The sequence below is a fragment of the Oculina patagonica genome, chromosome 5 (assembly GCF_052425735.1).
Source record: "Oculina patagonica isolate OP01 chromosome 5, crgOcupat, whole genome shotgun sequence".
Classification (NCBI taxonomy): domain Eukaryota; kingdom Metazoa; phylum Cnidaria; class Anthozoa; order Scleractinia; family Oculinidae; genus Oculina; species Oculina patagonica.
In genome coordinates this window covers 9,041,881-9,059,883 of record NC_135762.1, presented here as the reverse complement: position 1 = coordinate 9,059,883, position 18,003 = coordinate 9,041,881, and the positions used below count along the sequence as shown (strand labels likewise).

The 18,003-nt window shown below is 38.5% G+C and overlaps 1 protein-coding gene across 1 annotated transcript in view; it reads right to left on the bottom strand.

Moving 5' to 3' along the window:
* Positions 1-1,977: 1,977 nt before the first annotated feature.
* Positions 1,978-18,003, bottom strand: part of LOC144654978 (uncharacterized) — an 18,074-nt gene continuing 2,048 nt past the window's right edge. Inside the window, exons 3-7 of the mRNA XM_078515206.1 lie at positions 17,370-17,406; positions 8,471-8,592; positions 5,056-5,103; positions 2,992-3,171; positions 1,978-2,080 (exon numbers count right to left, since the gene is read on the bottom strand). Of these exons, the coding sequence (XP_078371332.1) occupies positions 2,015-2,080; positions 2,992-3,171; positions 5,056-5,103; positions 8,471-8,592; positions 17,370-17,406 (453 nt within the window). The 3' untranslated portion in view covers positions 1,978-2,014. The remainder of the gene's footprint in view (positions 2,081-2,991; positions 3,172-5,055; positions 5,104-8,470; positions 8,593-17,369; positions 17,407-18,003) is intronic.

The following is an 18,003-nucleotide window of genomic DNA, read 5'->3' as shown; positions in this document are numbered from 1 at the left end:
AATTCCTTCAACTTACTAACTAGACTTGTAACTTCTCACTATAAAAAGCTTATCTCCACTAGGTTATACGCTGCACACAAAAAGAACACTATACGAATTACAGGTCACTAAATACACAGCAGACGATAAGTAATATAAAAAGTAAGGACGGCAAACCAAAAAGTAGAACGAATTTAGCAGTCACCTTATTGTTACTTACTTTCGCGGGAACTTGATTTCGCAAAAATGGAACAGGCATATTTCGCGGGACTTTATTTTTCATGATTTGGCCAAAAATACATAATTAGCATAAAGAATACATTAAAAAACTTAAGTAACAATAAGGTACACAATAATTTTAGTTTACAACTGAGTAGTTTTTAGTCCACGAAATTATTCCATTTTTTAGAAAAGGAACTAACTTTGTTTGATTGTATTGCTTTATATCTCTCTAGGTCGATTTTTTCCTTTACCTTTATTTCTTTTATTTGTTTATTTATCCATTTATTATGATCATCATTGTAAGTTGTTGTTGTTATATTCATTATTATTTTTAACCAAAATACCACTGGCATTTTATGGGTTTGCTATACATCCCAGCAAAAAATAAGTTGTAGCATGTCCGAAATTATGCTCTAAAACAGCGTTACTTTATGTACAACATAACAAGCTACATGATACATGTATAACAGGCTTAATTATTATCGTTGCAAGAGGCTGGTTTGAGAGGCTGAATGAAAGGGTATTTATATTTTGATCCACATTGTTAAAATACATGTGCTGCTAAGGACATGATTTTAAGATGATGTTGAAGGCGATAAAGTAATAGCAGAAACCCATAAGGGTTGAAACGTGTAACTCCCTATGATTCGCATTGTACAAAGCGTTTGCACATTCGTTTACACTAAGTACCATATTTGGAAAATCACGAGAAACATTTAACCAATCAAAATTACTATATTTGGATTAAATTCACAGCGCGCGCTAGCTCGCACTTGATGGCGTAATCTTGTTTTTGAACAAGCTTAGTTGAATAAAGATAATTTTGGTTAAATTCTCCTGTGTCATCTTCTTGAAGTAGTCTGGAGAACTTTGCTTCGATACACTTAATGTATTTCTTTAATTAGTTTCTGTAAGAAATTTACGGCGTCTAGGTCGAAATTCAAGCAACTTACCGCAAAACCAAAAATTATGTCGCGTGTGTCATTACGTACATGTATATAAAGCATTCGCGCACAAATTCTTTGTGTCTCCAAATATGGTATTTAGCAAAATGAATATTCAAACGCTGTGCGCGCGCGTTAAACGTTTCAACCCTCATGAGTTTCTGGTAATAGACACAAATCGACTTAAAACGTTCGTCATGGCAAAACTGACCAATCAGCTTCAATGGACCAGCCTTAATAACATCATCAACTGACAACAACTTTTCACTTGACTCTGAAGATGACTTTTTCTCAGGTTGCTGAAATGTCAGTCACCAACAACAGTTCTTTTCAGAACTACTTTTACCCGGACGATAACACTATACAAACTAGCTGATACTCTGGGGATCAAACAATTTACTACAATACTTTTTTGTGTGTAAATATTTCCAGTTTGTAGCGACACAGGGTTACCGCAAGGTGCTGATAATCAAGATGAGAGAAGTTGATTTAGGAAGTGAAATGAGGTAGCAATTAGCACACAAAAACTAGCACGTCGGGCACATGCAGTATTATGGTAATGCCTATTGCCATTCAAACTCAATGACCAAATGGTCTACATTCTGTGACAATTAGTGACCTCTATGAATTGCAAGATAAAAAAGCAAGAACTTAGCTAGAATAATAATTGAAATGGGAGAAAAATCCACATCGTAACTTACATCTACACATCTGGTTAATCGAAACTGCCATGATGACAGTCAGACTTAAATATGACCTACACCGATAAGTATGAAAAGCATCTTTTTTAGTTTAAAATTAAAAGTAAAGCCCCTTTTACTGTATGAAAAGCCCGGAAATTAAGGTGCAACAACCACTTTTATGGTACACTACTGTACTATATATACAAAATCATTACCTTCTTCACAATCTCTGATAGCAACTTCAAAGTCCCTCTGTAGAGAATTAAATGACATGGCATTATCAGTTAATGATAATGATGATGATGATGACGACAACAACAACAACAACAATGAATGAACATGGCAATCAGTTAAAGAAACTGGAAAGTAAAAAAATCTATCAACATTATAAAAGTGCTGGTGTTAACAGACTTCCAGTAATAAACACAATATAAGGTTAAAGTGTATAATTATGACACATTTTTTTATTTGCCTGTTCAAATCTATGTGGGATGCTGATGCGAACATTGAAAAAAAAAATTTGAAATCTCTCTTTTTCATTGTGTTTTCGACCTAAAAAACGTGGAATTTTTACTTCTGGTTGGGTGCAAAACCGCACACAGTGGGGAGCTGGGTAAATTCTGCTTCGACGTCATGGCCATCTAGACCCAGCTCTCCACTGTGTGCCATGACGTCAAAACAGGAATGCGCTCATTGATGTACATGAAGATGAACCAAAGGAGAATTTTAGCTGTTCATTGAAAGATTCTGGCTTGGTGGTGAAGCCTCTGAGTATACGTAGTACTTAATCAATTTTTATCTGGTCATCACTAAGGTCAAGTGAAGAAATAATAATCAATACTCCTCTTTTGTACTTCCGTTTTTTTGGGGGGGAGGGGGTGGGTGGGGGAAGGGCCCTTATTCAAGGCTGGGCATTTGTTAAATTTTCCTACCTACATGTGTGGTTGGCACTTATTTGAGGTAATGGGCGCTTCATCTAATAAATACGGTAATAATTCAGAAAGGAAATCCTCTAGATAAGAAGTTCTGTATGAACAAGCAGTTAAAAAAAAAAACAAAAGAAAAGAAAACATCCATTTAGGCCTAATAAACCCAGCGGATGAGAGGTTATAACAGTTTCAACTTTATGTAGTCTATCATAAAAGAAACAAGGCATATCAAACCTTTCGTAGATGACATTCTGCACGTTGCCAGTACAAGTTCATCATTTCTTTTGCATAAGTTGGAATCTGTGGCAGTAGTATAATACCTTCAGAGAACTTTGTTATGGCTTCATCAAATTTTGACTTTAGAAAGTAACTTTTTCCTTGACCTTGCTTATCCATAGCTTTTGCTCTGGCATCCTGCATATAAATATGTTATGTCACTTAAGTGTAAGAATTACTTAACCTGTAATTGTTTCTATTATCCTTTAGTGAAGCTAGCAAACAAACAAATCTTCCACCAAGTCAAGTCAATTGTTCATATTATTTGATAATACTTGTTAATCAACTCAACATACTGCACCAATTAGAAATTATTAGAATTAGCAATCTGATCTTAAGCAAACTGGTTTTTCAAAATCATAGGGTTTGTTGGCAAGCATTCTCTCCTCTTCACTTCCCCTTTCAATTTTTTTTGGCCCTGACGCCCTGATTTCACACAGCCAAAATGGGAAAAACTCTTAATTAAGTTGCACAGGCTTTTTTCCCCACAAAAACTAGAATGAGAACTGGTTCACAGAGAAGTTGACAGGGGAGTGCAATACTTTTCTCGTAATTCATGCATGATTGCCTTTGCAAACTCTTATTTGTGGTCAACAACAACAACAATCTTTTATTTGTGCCCAGAAAAGTTACAATAAATAAATACAAGCAAGAGGAAAAATTTACAATAAAAAAAGAGCACAGCCACTTAGAAATAGCTAAGGCTAATCGAGCTAAGTGGCTGGGCCAAGCGGAAAAAAATATTTCAAATATTAAGGTTACACAGTATAAAAAAAAAACGGGACACGATTTCCATTCACACACACACACACACACACACAGGGAACAAAAAAAAAAGAAAAGTGTATGTACACACAGAAAAGAAAAATAAAGTTCATCAATGTAACCAGTTAGTAGTTGCAGATAATCAATTCTTTTAAGAGATTTTTTGAAACAAACACGACTCTTAGATTTAAGTGAGTCATCAATGGAATTCCAAACTTTAGCACCGAAAAAACGAATGTTAAATTTGCCGTAATTAGTCCTTGCTTTTGGCAGATAGTATGAAATCTTACTTGCCAGTCTGGTTTGATATTGATGCACTTTATTGATACTCTTAAAGAAATTGTCAAAAATTAAAGGCAGACTGTTAGAGTAATAGTCGTACATAAATAAACCACTATACAAATATATTAAGTCACATACTTTCAGTATTTTTAATTTCTGAAAGAGTGGACTGGAGTGGGAATTATATTCTGAGAATGTCATTATTCTGACTGCTTTTTTTTGTAAGATGATAAGAGGTAAAAGGGTTGTTTGATATGTATTCCCCCAAGTTATTAAACTAAAAGTCAAAAAGGGATAGATTAGTGAGTAATACAACTGTATAAGGACCTGATCAGTCACAGAGTGCCTGATCTTAGAGAGTATGCCAATACATCGCTTAATCTTTTTAGAAATATGTAAGATGTGATACTTCCAACTGAGATGTGAATCAATCAGGAGACCCAAGTACTTTATGAATTTCTCCTGCATAATCTCCCTGTTAGAAATTATTAATTTGACTATGTGACCCTTAGCCTTTTGAGGGGGGTGAAAAATAATGAAATTTGTTTTATCAATATTTAAGGAAACCTTATTAGCCATAAGCCAGTCAGATACCATTTTCAGATTATAATTAACAATTGACTCAAGTTCAGCTAAATTAGAATTAGAGTAAAACAGATTTGTTAGGAATATATACCACGGATTCCATAATGGGTTAATTTTTTTAATAATATGCTATGGTCAACAGTATCAAAGGCTTTAGAAAAATCAAGAAAAATACCACACCAAAGTAGGCCATCTTCAATTGCTCAATTGTCTCATTATATAGACAAAAAATGCCTAAGAAGTCAATTTCCTAATTAAATCTTAACATGGATATATGTACTACCGGTAATAATAATTTATAACAATAATAATAATAATAATAATAATAATAATAATAATAATAATTAAAGATTTATATAGCACCATATTCATGGCTCATGGCAGATGTACCTCAATTTTCTTTCTCAATGATGACTCAAGCTCAGTTATGGAGGAATCCTAAACATGAACAGAAAAACAGCACCCGCAATGACAACAATGTTCTCTGATTAGTTAATATAATTTTTTTTTAATCAGAGCACTGTAATTTGACTACAGTTGAGAAATGTTAATTATATGCAAACAGTCATCTCCGGTTTCTTTTTTCTACATTGCTCTCTTGCAAAATTTCTCATTGTGTTTCATTTGTTTTAGAATAACTTCCAGAGGTGAATATAAACATAGGCACGCTAAGCATGCAGGAGTTATTTTTTCAATTTATGGGGTGGCTTGGGGTGAAACTGGGTGATTGTCCTGTTGGGATGGTTTATGCCATGGGTTGAGCTATTTGTGTATGGCGGCCCACGGAGTCACTTTTTTGCACAAAATTTGCTTGCAAACAAAATAACTTTTACATGCATTTTGATACATCAGAACTGTTTTATTTTATACATAAATTTTCATCATTTAATTGAACAAAAAAACTAATTCAATTATCAAAATGTCACAAAATAGCACGTTCTTATTCTGTTTAAGCAGTTATTTTGTTGCTAGCTTTGTAGCAACCGTAATGTGTTACTTTTGTTTGTTACGGAATACTTTTGGCTTTTTGCCAAACACTGAAACATGATATTGTTGTTTTTCTCACTTTTGTAACATGAGACCTTTGTTTTTTAAAAACGAACGTAACACGATACCCTTGTTTTTCTCGAAAAGCCACATGTCCAAATAGACATTGAACAAAAAGTACTATAATAAACGAGGTAATAAACGCATCAAATCAAAAACCACTTTAACGATTTCTGTGGGGCATAATCTTCACTGTCTTCAATTTCAAGTCTTCTACATTTGTAAACCGGATGAAACTGGATGGTTTACCCATATGTAAAATTGATTTTAATCGAAGCCGACACGACGCGACAGACTAATTTGTTCGAGACAACATGTTTACACCTCGCTGAACATAAAAGTTTTTTATTTTTAGGACATTTGTTTCCAACAGTTTAGCGTAGCAAAGCCCTTTTTGATAACATAATTATAGAAGGTTTTATTAATTTCGGGCCGAAGTTGGGAACTTTGTATCGAAGCTCACAATTTGATTCACAAACTCGCAACCTCTTTGGCAACTTCATAACAAACTTTCCAATTTCCCAACGAACTTCGCAAAGCGGATGGCAAAAGTAATGACAACATTATTCTTCAAATCTGCTTTGTGCAAACGTTATATGTTATTTGTACTACGGTCAGGAAAGCTAGCCTCTCCAAACGTACGCTCGAATGAGACGAATAACAAGTTAGTGTTGGGCCTTTCGCTCACGGCATGTGCGTTGTAAGCAGGCGAGCGTTGCGAAAAACGTTTTTAATCCAGGGTTAAATCACAACTCACCGATTCTGCCTTCTTCTAATCTAAAAACTTCAAACGAAATTGCAATGCTGACTACAACTGTGTCAGATTGCTTCCCCTTTATAAACTACAATTTGATTGGTTCCGATAGTACCTGAAATCTGATGAGTGTGACAAACAAACATACTTCGCTGACTGAGCCACCCAACGAGCCACCCAGCCATCCACTGACTACACGGAAACATCACGCCGACTAAGAGCTATTTTTGAAAAAATAACTCAAAAATGGGACATTTTGATTGGTCAAGAGGCTCAGTTTATGACGCTATATATATAGTCACTACGCTTAGCCTTTCCACCTAAGCCATGCCACCTTTGCTATCCCGGCATGTAAACATGGCGACATTTGCTAACTGAAATTATTGTTCATTCAAAAGAAAACACTCCAAATACAGTCCTGGATATATTCAAAACAATGGAAATTTGAAAATTGACTACCAAGGCTTTTGGGTCAAAATATTCTCAAGAAATGGTGCTCAAGGCATTAGAATTGATTTATCGTAAACATGGAGGTTTTGAAAATCGCACACGGCCAGTGAGATTTGTCACACAGTGACAAATCAACCAAGCACTTGTGTTTGTTGTTTTCATGTGTTCTATCGTTTTTGCAGTTCTTGATAATCTGGTATGAAAATTATTAAAAAAAATAATATTTATTATTATTTGCCTCAGGCTCAGTGAATCTCAGGGAATATTCACCGAGATTCACTTCACCTTTGGCGAATAATTGATTAATAAAGCTGGAATTTAGGAATTCTGTTTCGGCATTTGCTTGTAAAGGAGGATACGAAAGGAGGCTTTAAGACCCACCAAAAAACACTAAAGTTGATTGCACTTCAGGTTCTGAGGATGATCGTAGTCTACAGTTTATTAAACCATGCACACTTAAACAGCTCATTCCAAGTGGACTTGAAGCAAAGCCACAAACTAATATCTTTTTACTTTTAATAGATTTTGCATAGACATGAAAAAATATGACATCTGTTAACTGTCTGTAATAATAAACACGTCTTCTTAGGCCTTGTCAATAATATGTAAGAGATAAATACTGAGAACGGAGGTATTAATCCATATACATCCTGAGGGCCGTGGCCCGAGCGATGTACATTGTATAATTATGGATTAATATTGACGTTTGAGGTATTTATCTGACTTATTTTATGATATTATTTATGAAGGATCATTCTATAAAGCCCATTTCCAGCAGAACAAAAGCTGTCTAACTAGTGGTTCGTCGGCTCCAACCGTAAACAACAGTCTTTCTCTTGTTTTATTGTTGCCATTGTGCAGCTTATTTGAAGACTGTTTTGATGCATGATTTGTTTTGCTCTGTGTGATGCAATGACCGGTTAGTGTGTTTGAGCGTTTTGTACAGCATCCATAACATAGGAAGAAAAATCTCCAGAGAAACAGTAAGGGCATTTTACGAATAGTTGCACCAATGACAGGAACATGGTCACTGTGGCCAAAGCTTCTCAGCGGAACCGAATTCCAGATAAGTTGTTATGTTTTCAAGAATGAAAAGCGGTTGTTGTATTCAAACAAGATAATCAAGCAGAATGAATTTTTAACTGAGGCAATATTAATTAATATGCAGCAACAAATTCAACTGAGCTTAGCAAATCGCTTATGTCAATTCTGTTTGTTCTTGAAAATTTTATTTCCAAAATGAATTTAGAAACAGAAGAAGGCTTTTTTTTGCGAAAGTCTCAAAATCTAATTTAATTTATTTGCGGTTTTCACTTGGTGCCACAGAGTCTGCAGGAATCCTTAGTAGTTTAGTGGTTTAGTGGTTTAGCAGACGACAGCCCACCAAACCATCACAAAAGTGCATTCTGCACTAATGAGTATTAAAAAACACCATTTACAACAGCTTTAACAGCTTAGGAACATTATCTAGCCTCTCTAACGAGTGACTAAACTTAAATGAGTAATTTAAGTTAAACTTAAGTGAGGTGTTCAATTAGACCCATAAACTGGTACCTGTTTATTTTTGTTGTATAAACTTGTTATTTCCATGAAAGCCTCAGCAATTTTGTCTTTACCCTCCAAGGCCTTGGCTAGTCTAAACCTGGCTTTTTCATCATGTGGATTTATCATCAGTGCTAACAAAAAGAGAAAACAAATTATTTACATTTGCCTTTCCTGAAATGTTTTTAGACAAACAATTTCATGTGCCATGCGACTAACATTACCATGATATTTGAACGGAATACTGCAATACACTTACAGTTGAATCCCGATACCTCGAACCCTCAATAACTCAAACCTCACACTAACTCGAACCTTTTTTGATTCCCCTCCAGGTCATTTTCTTACAAATTTTACCCTCGATAACTCCAACTTTGGATAACTCGAACCCTTTTCCATTTCCCTTGAAAGTTCAAGTTATCGGGATTCAACTGTATTACAAATATATGACTAGTAGTAATCAGCGATTAGGGGAATGCGTTCGAGTAAGGCTTGAAAGGAGGGGTAGTTTTTGGTGTTGACTGAGATTTCCCCTTTTTCTTGTACAATTTGTTGGTGATGGGACAAAAGGGGAAGGTGAAATGTTTGTAAGAATAATTTAACAACATTGATTGCGAATAAACTGTGAACAATAACTTTATTAATTCCAAGAATGAATGACAATTGCTTGTCTTTGAATGTGTGTTATGTGTAACACACAAGTATGAAAGTAACGACACAGTTCAAAGTTCAAACTTAAACTCAGCTGTGGCACTCTTCCTTTAAGGTTACAGACAACATTATTTTATATTTGAAACAGCAACATGTGAATTCCATAGAAAGCACTTTTAACTTGAAACAGCAATATATTGAAGTATGAATTAATATTGCAGAATTTGCTTTCAACTAAAAATACTTACTGCCTGGATAATTACATTGTCACACCAAGTTCCTGGTGTTGACATTTGCTGGCAATGTAGTCTTGCCAACTATTGTCAGAAACGCTCTCAACATAAGATTCTGGATGATTATTCAAGTGCCTAATACCAGCAGCACGAATTTGAAAATGCAACTCTGCAGTTCCATACAGTTGGTGTGAAACTGACCTAAAAAAACAGTCTCCACTCCCACCAACATCACAATTAGGCATTAAACTTATTAATGAAAGTCTCTCATTAAGAGATACCCAAGGCAAATTACAACTGTCAATTGCAGGAAGCATACCTCCTTTTAAATTTGAACTTTGGAAAATATGACCAAAAGCGCTTTTGTGACTGAAGTCAGACTTTGTTTGAAGCATGTCAATTGATAACTCTTTCTGTTTACCAGTGCAATACTTGTATCTTTTTTTCTCTTTCTGTTTGTTTATGAAAAAAACATATTTACTGAAAAATGCCCAGAGTTACACAAAATAAACCATTTCTTGTAATTGCTACAAAAATTTCTAATAAGTGAGGAGCTTGGGAAAATTATGTTTCAGTAGTTTTTTATGTATACTTCTGTATTTCTTTCTTCTAAGCAATTTAGTAACTCTACGAACAGAAATTCGAGATGGTTCTCTGTCTCGTTTCCTGTTGCTTTTTGCTTTTTTCACAGCCTGAGATTTCTCAGCATTTGTAGAGATCATAGCAACAGAACAACTCCTATCGCCATTCTTTCCAGCTACAACACGGACATCTCTTTCATATCTCTTTATAAGCTTACTATCATAATTATTGTGGGTATCATTTATCGAAGTCTGGACAGAACTCTGTGCACGACGTGATTTGGTCATGTTATACAAAAGAATGCTTCCGGTGCCGCATTTACTCGACTGAACAATGGTTCGGTTGTATTCGATCGCTTCATCTGCTCTGATGTCGTCTACACCGTGCAAATGTTTAACGCAAATGCGAGCCTCATCACTCAATAACGCCGTGTTCTGATCACAAGTAATGATCAAGTGGCTCAACAGCCGCCGAGCTACATAACTCGGAAAGTTTGTTATTTGATCACAAGCCATGATCAAGTGGCACAATGGCCGCTGAGCTATACAACTCAGAACATTTGCTATTTGACCACAAGCAACGGTCAGTTTTGGTCGCAGTTCAGCGACCAAAGACGACAGAAGAGGCGATTCTTGTACGAGAACGAAAGTAAACAGTTTTACTAAGTACACAATCTAGCAACCAAACGAAATGTTCTAGCATGAAGCACGCGTGCAGAACAGCGACCAAAGACGACAAAAGGGACGATTCAATGCGAAAACTAGACTAAAATATCGTCGCACCAGTTTCCCGGCCGAGACTTGCCCCTGCAAAAATCAATCGGGGCTGCCAATTTGGAGTCCATACACCTGCGCGCCCATTACGGCTCGATTCATTCCGCATAACAGTGCACAGGCCTACCAACTCAAAAGACACAGGACGCAAAACAGAATTAGGCTTGCGCTCTCCTTCGTCGAACGCAATAACATGTACATACTTCAGTTAACGCCTGTGTCGCACATGGAGGTTGGGTGCCAAGGAACCTGGGGGCTGGAGCTGCCGACCCCAAACCCAGGTAGCAAGAACACCCCGAAAGCCTGCCCTAGCCACAACCCAGCCACAAGCGCCCCCCCCCCCCCCGCCGCCACACCCAGCCCCATCCCAGCACCCGTCACACAGTGGAGAAAAAAAAATATATTTGAAGTAAGCCAGAACGCCTCGAGCACTAAACTCAGTGAAGCTACGCGACTCAGTGAAACTACTAGCACGTGCAACCGCGCGCGCATAAGAACGCGGCAGGTAACCGCTGACCACGAGAGTGCCGGAAGTTGCCCGCAGCGCTTGACCAGAAGTAAACGCCATGCACAGGAAATTGCCAGCCTGCCAATGTACGCTAATAAACGCCAAGCCACGCCAACGCCACGCTAATGCCAAGCTAACCCCAGACAACTACAGAACAACCACAATTAGCTCCTAGTCGCTAACTAAGTTAAATAATATATTTAACCTATTATACTGCACCAACAAATTCAATGGGAATTCTCATGGAAGAGAATCCAGGTCTCTTGAATCCAGGCAGGATGGGGGGTCTGGATCTTAAACGCATTTCTCAAGACTTTCAATGTAACTGTTCAGATGTTTTAGAGACTCCTTTCATGAGAATAAAAACACGCTCACATGGTTGCCACAGACGTCAGTTTTCAAAATCCCTGACTTTTCCCTTGTAGCAAAGTCAAGCAAAGCATGACAAAGCGTGGCATAGCAATATTAGACAACATTGATTACATAATTATTATCCGAAATATGATCTTTGTATAACCCTTTGTTGTTAAAGTAAGTGTGAAAATATTTCAGTACAAGTTGCATGGATTATCAAAACAAGATTCGTGTTTTGCGTCTTTAAACATGTAAAAAACTAGTTCCTTCTAGTAACAAGCTTAAGCGTAGGATTTTGCTCGCATGAACACCTTGTCTCACGGGATTAAGGTAAGTGTTTGCTCATATCTGTGAAATTGTGGCTATGTCATTATTAAGTTGTTTATTCCAACAGAAACTCCATGTATCCTATGTAATTTCTTCCACGTATTAGCTTATAGTTAGCTACCATCACGAATATAAGAACGTTGATTCTGCCCCAATTGTCTTGGTCAAGAAGAAAGATGGTACCAGACATTTCTGCGTGGAAATACGAAAGCTAAACGAGGTAACCAGGAAGGATGCTTACCCCAGCTGTGCATAGACCAGACTCTTGATCCCTGGAATTGGCAATTGGTTATTGGCAGGTGGAGATGAATGCCGCTTACCATGAGAAGACAGTGTTTGGGACTTGTCATGGCCTCTTTGAATTCCAGATAATGCCATTTGGTTTCTGTAATGCGCCAGGAAAATTCCAGAGACTTATGGAATTCGTCCTCGGGTTGCTTGGGTTGCAATGGCAGACGTCTGGTGTACCTGGACAATGTCATTATGTATGATCAAGACTTAACAAACACCTGGAACGGCTAGCAGAAGGGTTCAAACGGTTTTGCCAGGCAGGTCTTAAGCTGAAACTGTTAAAGTGCCTATGAAGTAAAAAATAACTTTGCTCAATGTGCTTGTTTATGTCTTAGTTAGCACGAATATGCGTGTTTAAGATATCAAAAGCGCTTTTTTCTAGTATTTTTTGAGCCTCGAAGTTTGGATTTCGCAATTTGAAGTGGGCCCTTTTCGCGTGCGGCCAAACACTCCGGTTTCACTGGAAATGACGTACTTAGTGGTTCTAAAGACACCAGGATTATGGCGTAAAGAGAGCAAAGAGGGCTGGCGAAAGCTATATTTCGGCTTTTGAGTCAAACAAAGGCAATTGCACAAACGAAACTGCATCAAATACACTTATTTCCTTTGGTGAAGCTTCGCAGAGTAAATGGAAGCGAAATTTCAATGTGTATAGTAAAGCTATTCGTTCTGATGAAAACGCAAGAAGAAACGAATTCTGTTCCGTCGGCAGTTCGAGGATCGCTGTTCTCAGCAAAAGCTCTTCCTTGCCACAAATGAAATGATAAAGTCATGAAGCGAAGAGGAAAATTATCAAAAGAGTTATCTCTGTAAAGGATATGGTGGTCTCTCTATATCATTCTGCCCTGACTAGCCGAAGAAAGATTTAGCAGTCGCGCCAGGAGTTTACAATATGTTACACAGCTGGGTACACAGTATACGTGTTATTCTTTTATTATGAGACTTTGTTCCTCAAAATTTAATTTGTATGGTTAGTAGATCGTGTTATCATTCGTAAGGTAGCAGTCGTTTCCTTTCCCAAACACTTGAAACGACCGATCGCCAGACGCAAACGAATGCATCTGTGAAAGAAGCAAAAATATGGAATGTAAATTCGACTTGAGTGCCAGTTAGAAATGGGAGAGGACAAAACATGGACCCCCTCTAGCTATGGACCGGGTCCATGGCCCGGGTCCATGGACCGGGTCTGCGGTCCGGGTCCATGGACCCCCTATTTTTCAAAAAAGAAGAATAAGTAAAAGTAAAAATAAAAAAAGGAAATACAGTCGAAGCTCTCGTAAGCGGACACCCTCGGGACGCGAAAAAAGTGTCCGTAACTGGAGCTGGCCGCTTACGAGAATAGTTCTCGTAAGCGGCCACTAGAGGTGTAGGGGATAGATGGCCGCTTATGGGAGCTTGGCTAGCTAACAATAACCGGACGGACGTGGATAACGACAAAACAAGCACTGAAATATGGTACTGTAATGACTGTAAAATCATTGTGACGAACGGCGATGTGAAGTTGATTGGTAAAAACAAGATACAGAGGTTGTTAACAGGATTTTCTACAGGGTGTCCGCTTACGAGAGCTTAAAAACAAAGAAAACGTCTAAGTCGTAATCTCTGGAAGTGTCCGCGGCCGGTTACGGGAATGTCCGCTAACGAGAATGTAAAAATACAGAGTTTGTATGGGAGTTAAAACGGGGTTTCAAACAAGGCGGCCGTAAGGAGAGCTGTCCGCTTACGAGAGTGTCCGTTAAGAGAGCTTTGACTGTAAATGAAAATAAGAGTAAAAAACCAGGTGAATGAAAGCCAAATCACAGTGCCCTGATTGAGATACCTTTATTGTAAATAATTTCATAAATTACTAAGGTAATATCCAAATTTACATATTAAATTCATTTTAGAAATTAATGAGCAACATTTCATTTTCGCAATTATCGGTAATGAGCAACATGTGAAACGATCAATCTTGTCGGAAATTAGCAAGTGTAACAGTAACAATCAAAGATAACATGCTGACAGAGCAAGCTTTCGCATGTGGGCGCCGATGAGTACGTCATGTATGCAGCAACAGAAACAAACAAAGACGTTCATCAAAGAAAAACCCTGCCGTCTCCCGCCGTTTACAAAAAAAGTCTGCTGTTTCTCAGTCAGTTGTTTCTCATCGCCAAAACAAAGGAAATATTTCATTTTTATTTCTTTTCCAATTATTTTTGGAGTTGAAAAAATAGGGGGTCCATGGACCCGGACCGCAGACCCGGTCCATGGACCCGGGCCATGGACCCGGTCCATAGAGGGGGTCCATGTTTTGTCCTCTCCCGTTAGAAATGCTTGTTTGTTTTCAAGTAGCCCGCTTCGAATGTTTTCATTCACGTCTGCATTTCTGGTAGTATTCTATGGCGAATGCACTTTTAAACAATACACTGAGATCTTGCAAAATCTTGGACAAATTTTACGGCTCCCTTCGCCGGAATTATTTGCTGATAAACACGCACTGTAATTTAAATCAGGATTTATCGTATCCGGATAAAGAAGTCGACGGTTGAAAATATACCGTAGAGCTAACGAACCAATAAGAGCCAACAACTGCAGTTCTGTTTATTCTTGAAGAGGAAATTTTTGGTTTCGTTCAAGTCAAAAAGTGCTAATCTTGAGTTTGAAGAAGTGTTATCTTGCCGTGTTGTCAAGTTTAATTATGTCACTCTCACGCTTCGGAGAAATATGTCAGTCCACTGTACTTTCCCACACAAGAACACAATCAAAATGAAAGCGAGCAACTGATCGCTACTTGTATTAAAATCACCAAATCCTTATGTAATACCGTACCGTACCGTAACCTGAATTTACACATTCGACAAGCAAGCAACCTCGGCGCGGCAAGCAGCGCTGGTGTCAATTCCGAAGCACATTGCGACACTGCGAAACCACTCACAAAATCAAAGCCCGTCGATGTATGTGCTTTTGGAAACAATAAAAATTCTAGTTATTCATTTTTTATAGGGAATTTCTCATTTGAATCTGCTTCGCCGAACTTCGATCGTCCTCGTCGACCAGCGCTTTGTGTGAAAGAGCGCTTGATCGGCTTGCGGCGGTTGGACACGTCCAACTAGCTACTTCAGTTAGTGTCACGATATTTCGTTGTGCGATTCATTTCTGCTAGAAACCCGCTCTGCCAAGTTCGCAGATGGCAACATATCGTTCTTGTCGGACAAGATTTCGATTTATCAACGAAAAAGCAGCAACAATCTCAGGTGAAGTAGTGAACTTCACTGTGTATCAACAAAATCTAAGTGTAAACTGATCCGTGGAACCACTTACTACGTCATTCGAGCCAAATTCGTGTCCAGTCTCCGGACCCACTGTTTTGTCTTACCGAGGGCACTTTAGGCGGCAAAAAGTCCGATTTCTCTCTCTTTGACATTATTATTTTTTTAACTTTTCGGAAAGTAGACATAATAAGCTACCAAAAAAAGCAAAAAAGTTTTTTACTTCATAGGCACTTTAAAGTGTTGCCTGTTACGACCAAGGGTGCCGTACTTTGGTCATGTGATCTCAGCCAAAGGTATCAGGATGGAGCCAGCAAAAATTGAAGCAGTTAAGAGGTGGCCAGTACCATAGAGAGTGACTGAAGGCAGAATTTTTCTTGGGTCTAGCATCCTACTACCTGAGATTCATCCAGGACTTTGCGGAGATAGCTGCACCATTGCACGGCCTTACTGCCAAAACAACAGAGAAGTTTAAGTGGACCCAGAGTGCAACCAAGCCTTTAGAGTTCTGAAAGAGAAGTTGGTGTCAGCTCCAGTGTTGGCCTTGTAGTGGATTTGTGATACCAGTGACTATGGTCTGGGTGCAGTCATTTCACAAGGCCAAGTTGGAGATGAGGTGATTGCATATGCTAGTCGAGTGCTCGAGGACTGCAAGCATCGGTACAGTACTACCAAGAAGGAGATGTTGGCCATGGTGTACTTGCACCACAACCTCTATGGGAGACCCTTCACCGTAAGGACTGACCACAGTGCATTAAAGTGGCCTCAGAACTTCAAGGAGCCTGAAGGCCAGGTAGCCAGTTGGTTAGAGATATTGGGCAGTATGATTACAAGATTGAGTACTGCCATGAAAGGAAGCACCAGAATGATGACGCACTATTGAGGAACCCCCTGCCAGTTCCAGTAACTGACCAAGTAGTCGAGACCAATGCAGCTGACAGCAGCAAACAGGCATAGTTTCAAGGTTGGTCGGCAGCTGACATGCAGTTGAAGCAAGCAGACCCGAACCTCAAACAGATACTGCTCTGGAAACAGAACTGGGCTGCCCAGCTGACACAGCAGGAAGTAAAAGATGCCAGCAAAGTCACCAAGTGCCAGTGGGCATAGCCGAACCAGTTACAACTGGAAAACGGTGTGCTGTACCGTAAGTGGGAGACCAAATATGGTCATGGTACCCAGTTACAACTTGTACTACCCTGGTCGCTGGTACCAGATGTCTTTGCAATGTCCTGAACCACTTGTACCACTCCGTACCACCCCGTATCCTCCAGGATATGCTGGCCAAGTACATGTCACACCATCAGCGTGACTGGGATGAGCACCTGCCATTGGTGATGATGGCCTACCAGTCAAGTGTGCATGCATCCAAATAGTGCATGCCGTTTTACCTTTTATTTGGCCATGAGGTAGGATTACCAGTAGATGTCACGATTGGACGACAACAAAACCACCAACCAGATGTGTCAGAGTACAAATGTATGTGAGGGACTTGCATGACACCCTTATAGAAGTCAATGAGCATGTTGAGTGTGTTTCACTTGTGAGCGTGTTCCGATAAGCCAAGAGACAGCCCAAGTATCGCAACAGTTAAACTCTAATCAACCATCGGCCGTGTTTTTCACTGGGCCACACCCTGATAAAGATAAAATTTCCCTGACCAAATAAATACAAAATGTCAGAAATATTAGTATAAGCCTCCAGCTTCTGCTTTAAAAAAAATACATCTCTGAGATCACATTGACTTGAAATATTTCTTCCAGTCATCAATTGTATGAAATCAGCAGTATTATATTCAAATTTGCTCTGAATTTTGTTAAAAATGTCAATTTTCCCTGACCTTGAAGAATTTTATTTTTCCCTGACCATTTGCTGACCTGTGGCAACCCTGAGTGTATTAATAATAACTTAAAATATATGTAAGTACAGAAAACCACACATTTGTACCTGAATCACAATCCAAATGAGCATCCTGAAACTTTCTCTGCAAGAGAGAAATTTTCAAACTTCAATCAACTTAGAAACATATACCACACGTTTTGTAATCTTAAGATGTTTTTTCAACTTATCCTGGCCTTGATATATGGACAGAGTTGTATAATTTACAATCAGGGCCCTCATTAAGCTTTTTTAAAAACAGCCATTACATTGAAGTTATATAGCATTTCACTGTGTATACAGGTGTAACATAACACCAATCGACATCTTCATCTGGAACATTGAGTGAACTCAGCTGTAACGGGTGATACCGGTTATATATCCAGTACAGTATACAGTTTGCGAGGATGGTTGAAAATTGCCCAGGAAATTCAGATGTATTAATTCAGGTAATGGGGGGGGGGGCAGTTAAACAGCTGCAGGATAGAAGAAATTTATATTGGTGGCCAGGCTTTTAGCCAGGATATAAAAAGTCGGAGTCCAAAATTTTTATAAGGCCTGACTTTCTCCCCATAGGAGGGCCTGATCAGGAGCATGCAAGGGGTTTTTCTGCAGTTATGAGTGCAAAGGTGTCTAAAAACTTCCACATTTGATGGAAAAAACCTCTGTATACAGTAATTCATATTAAATTTCTGTGATAAGT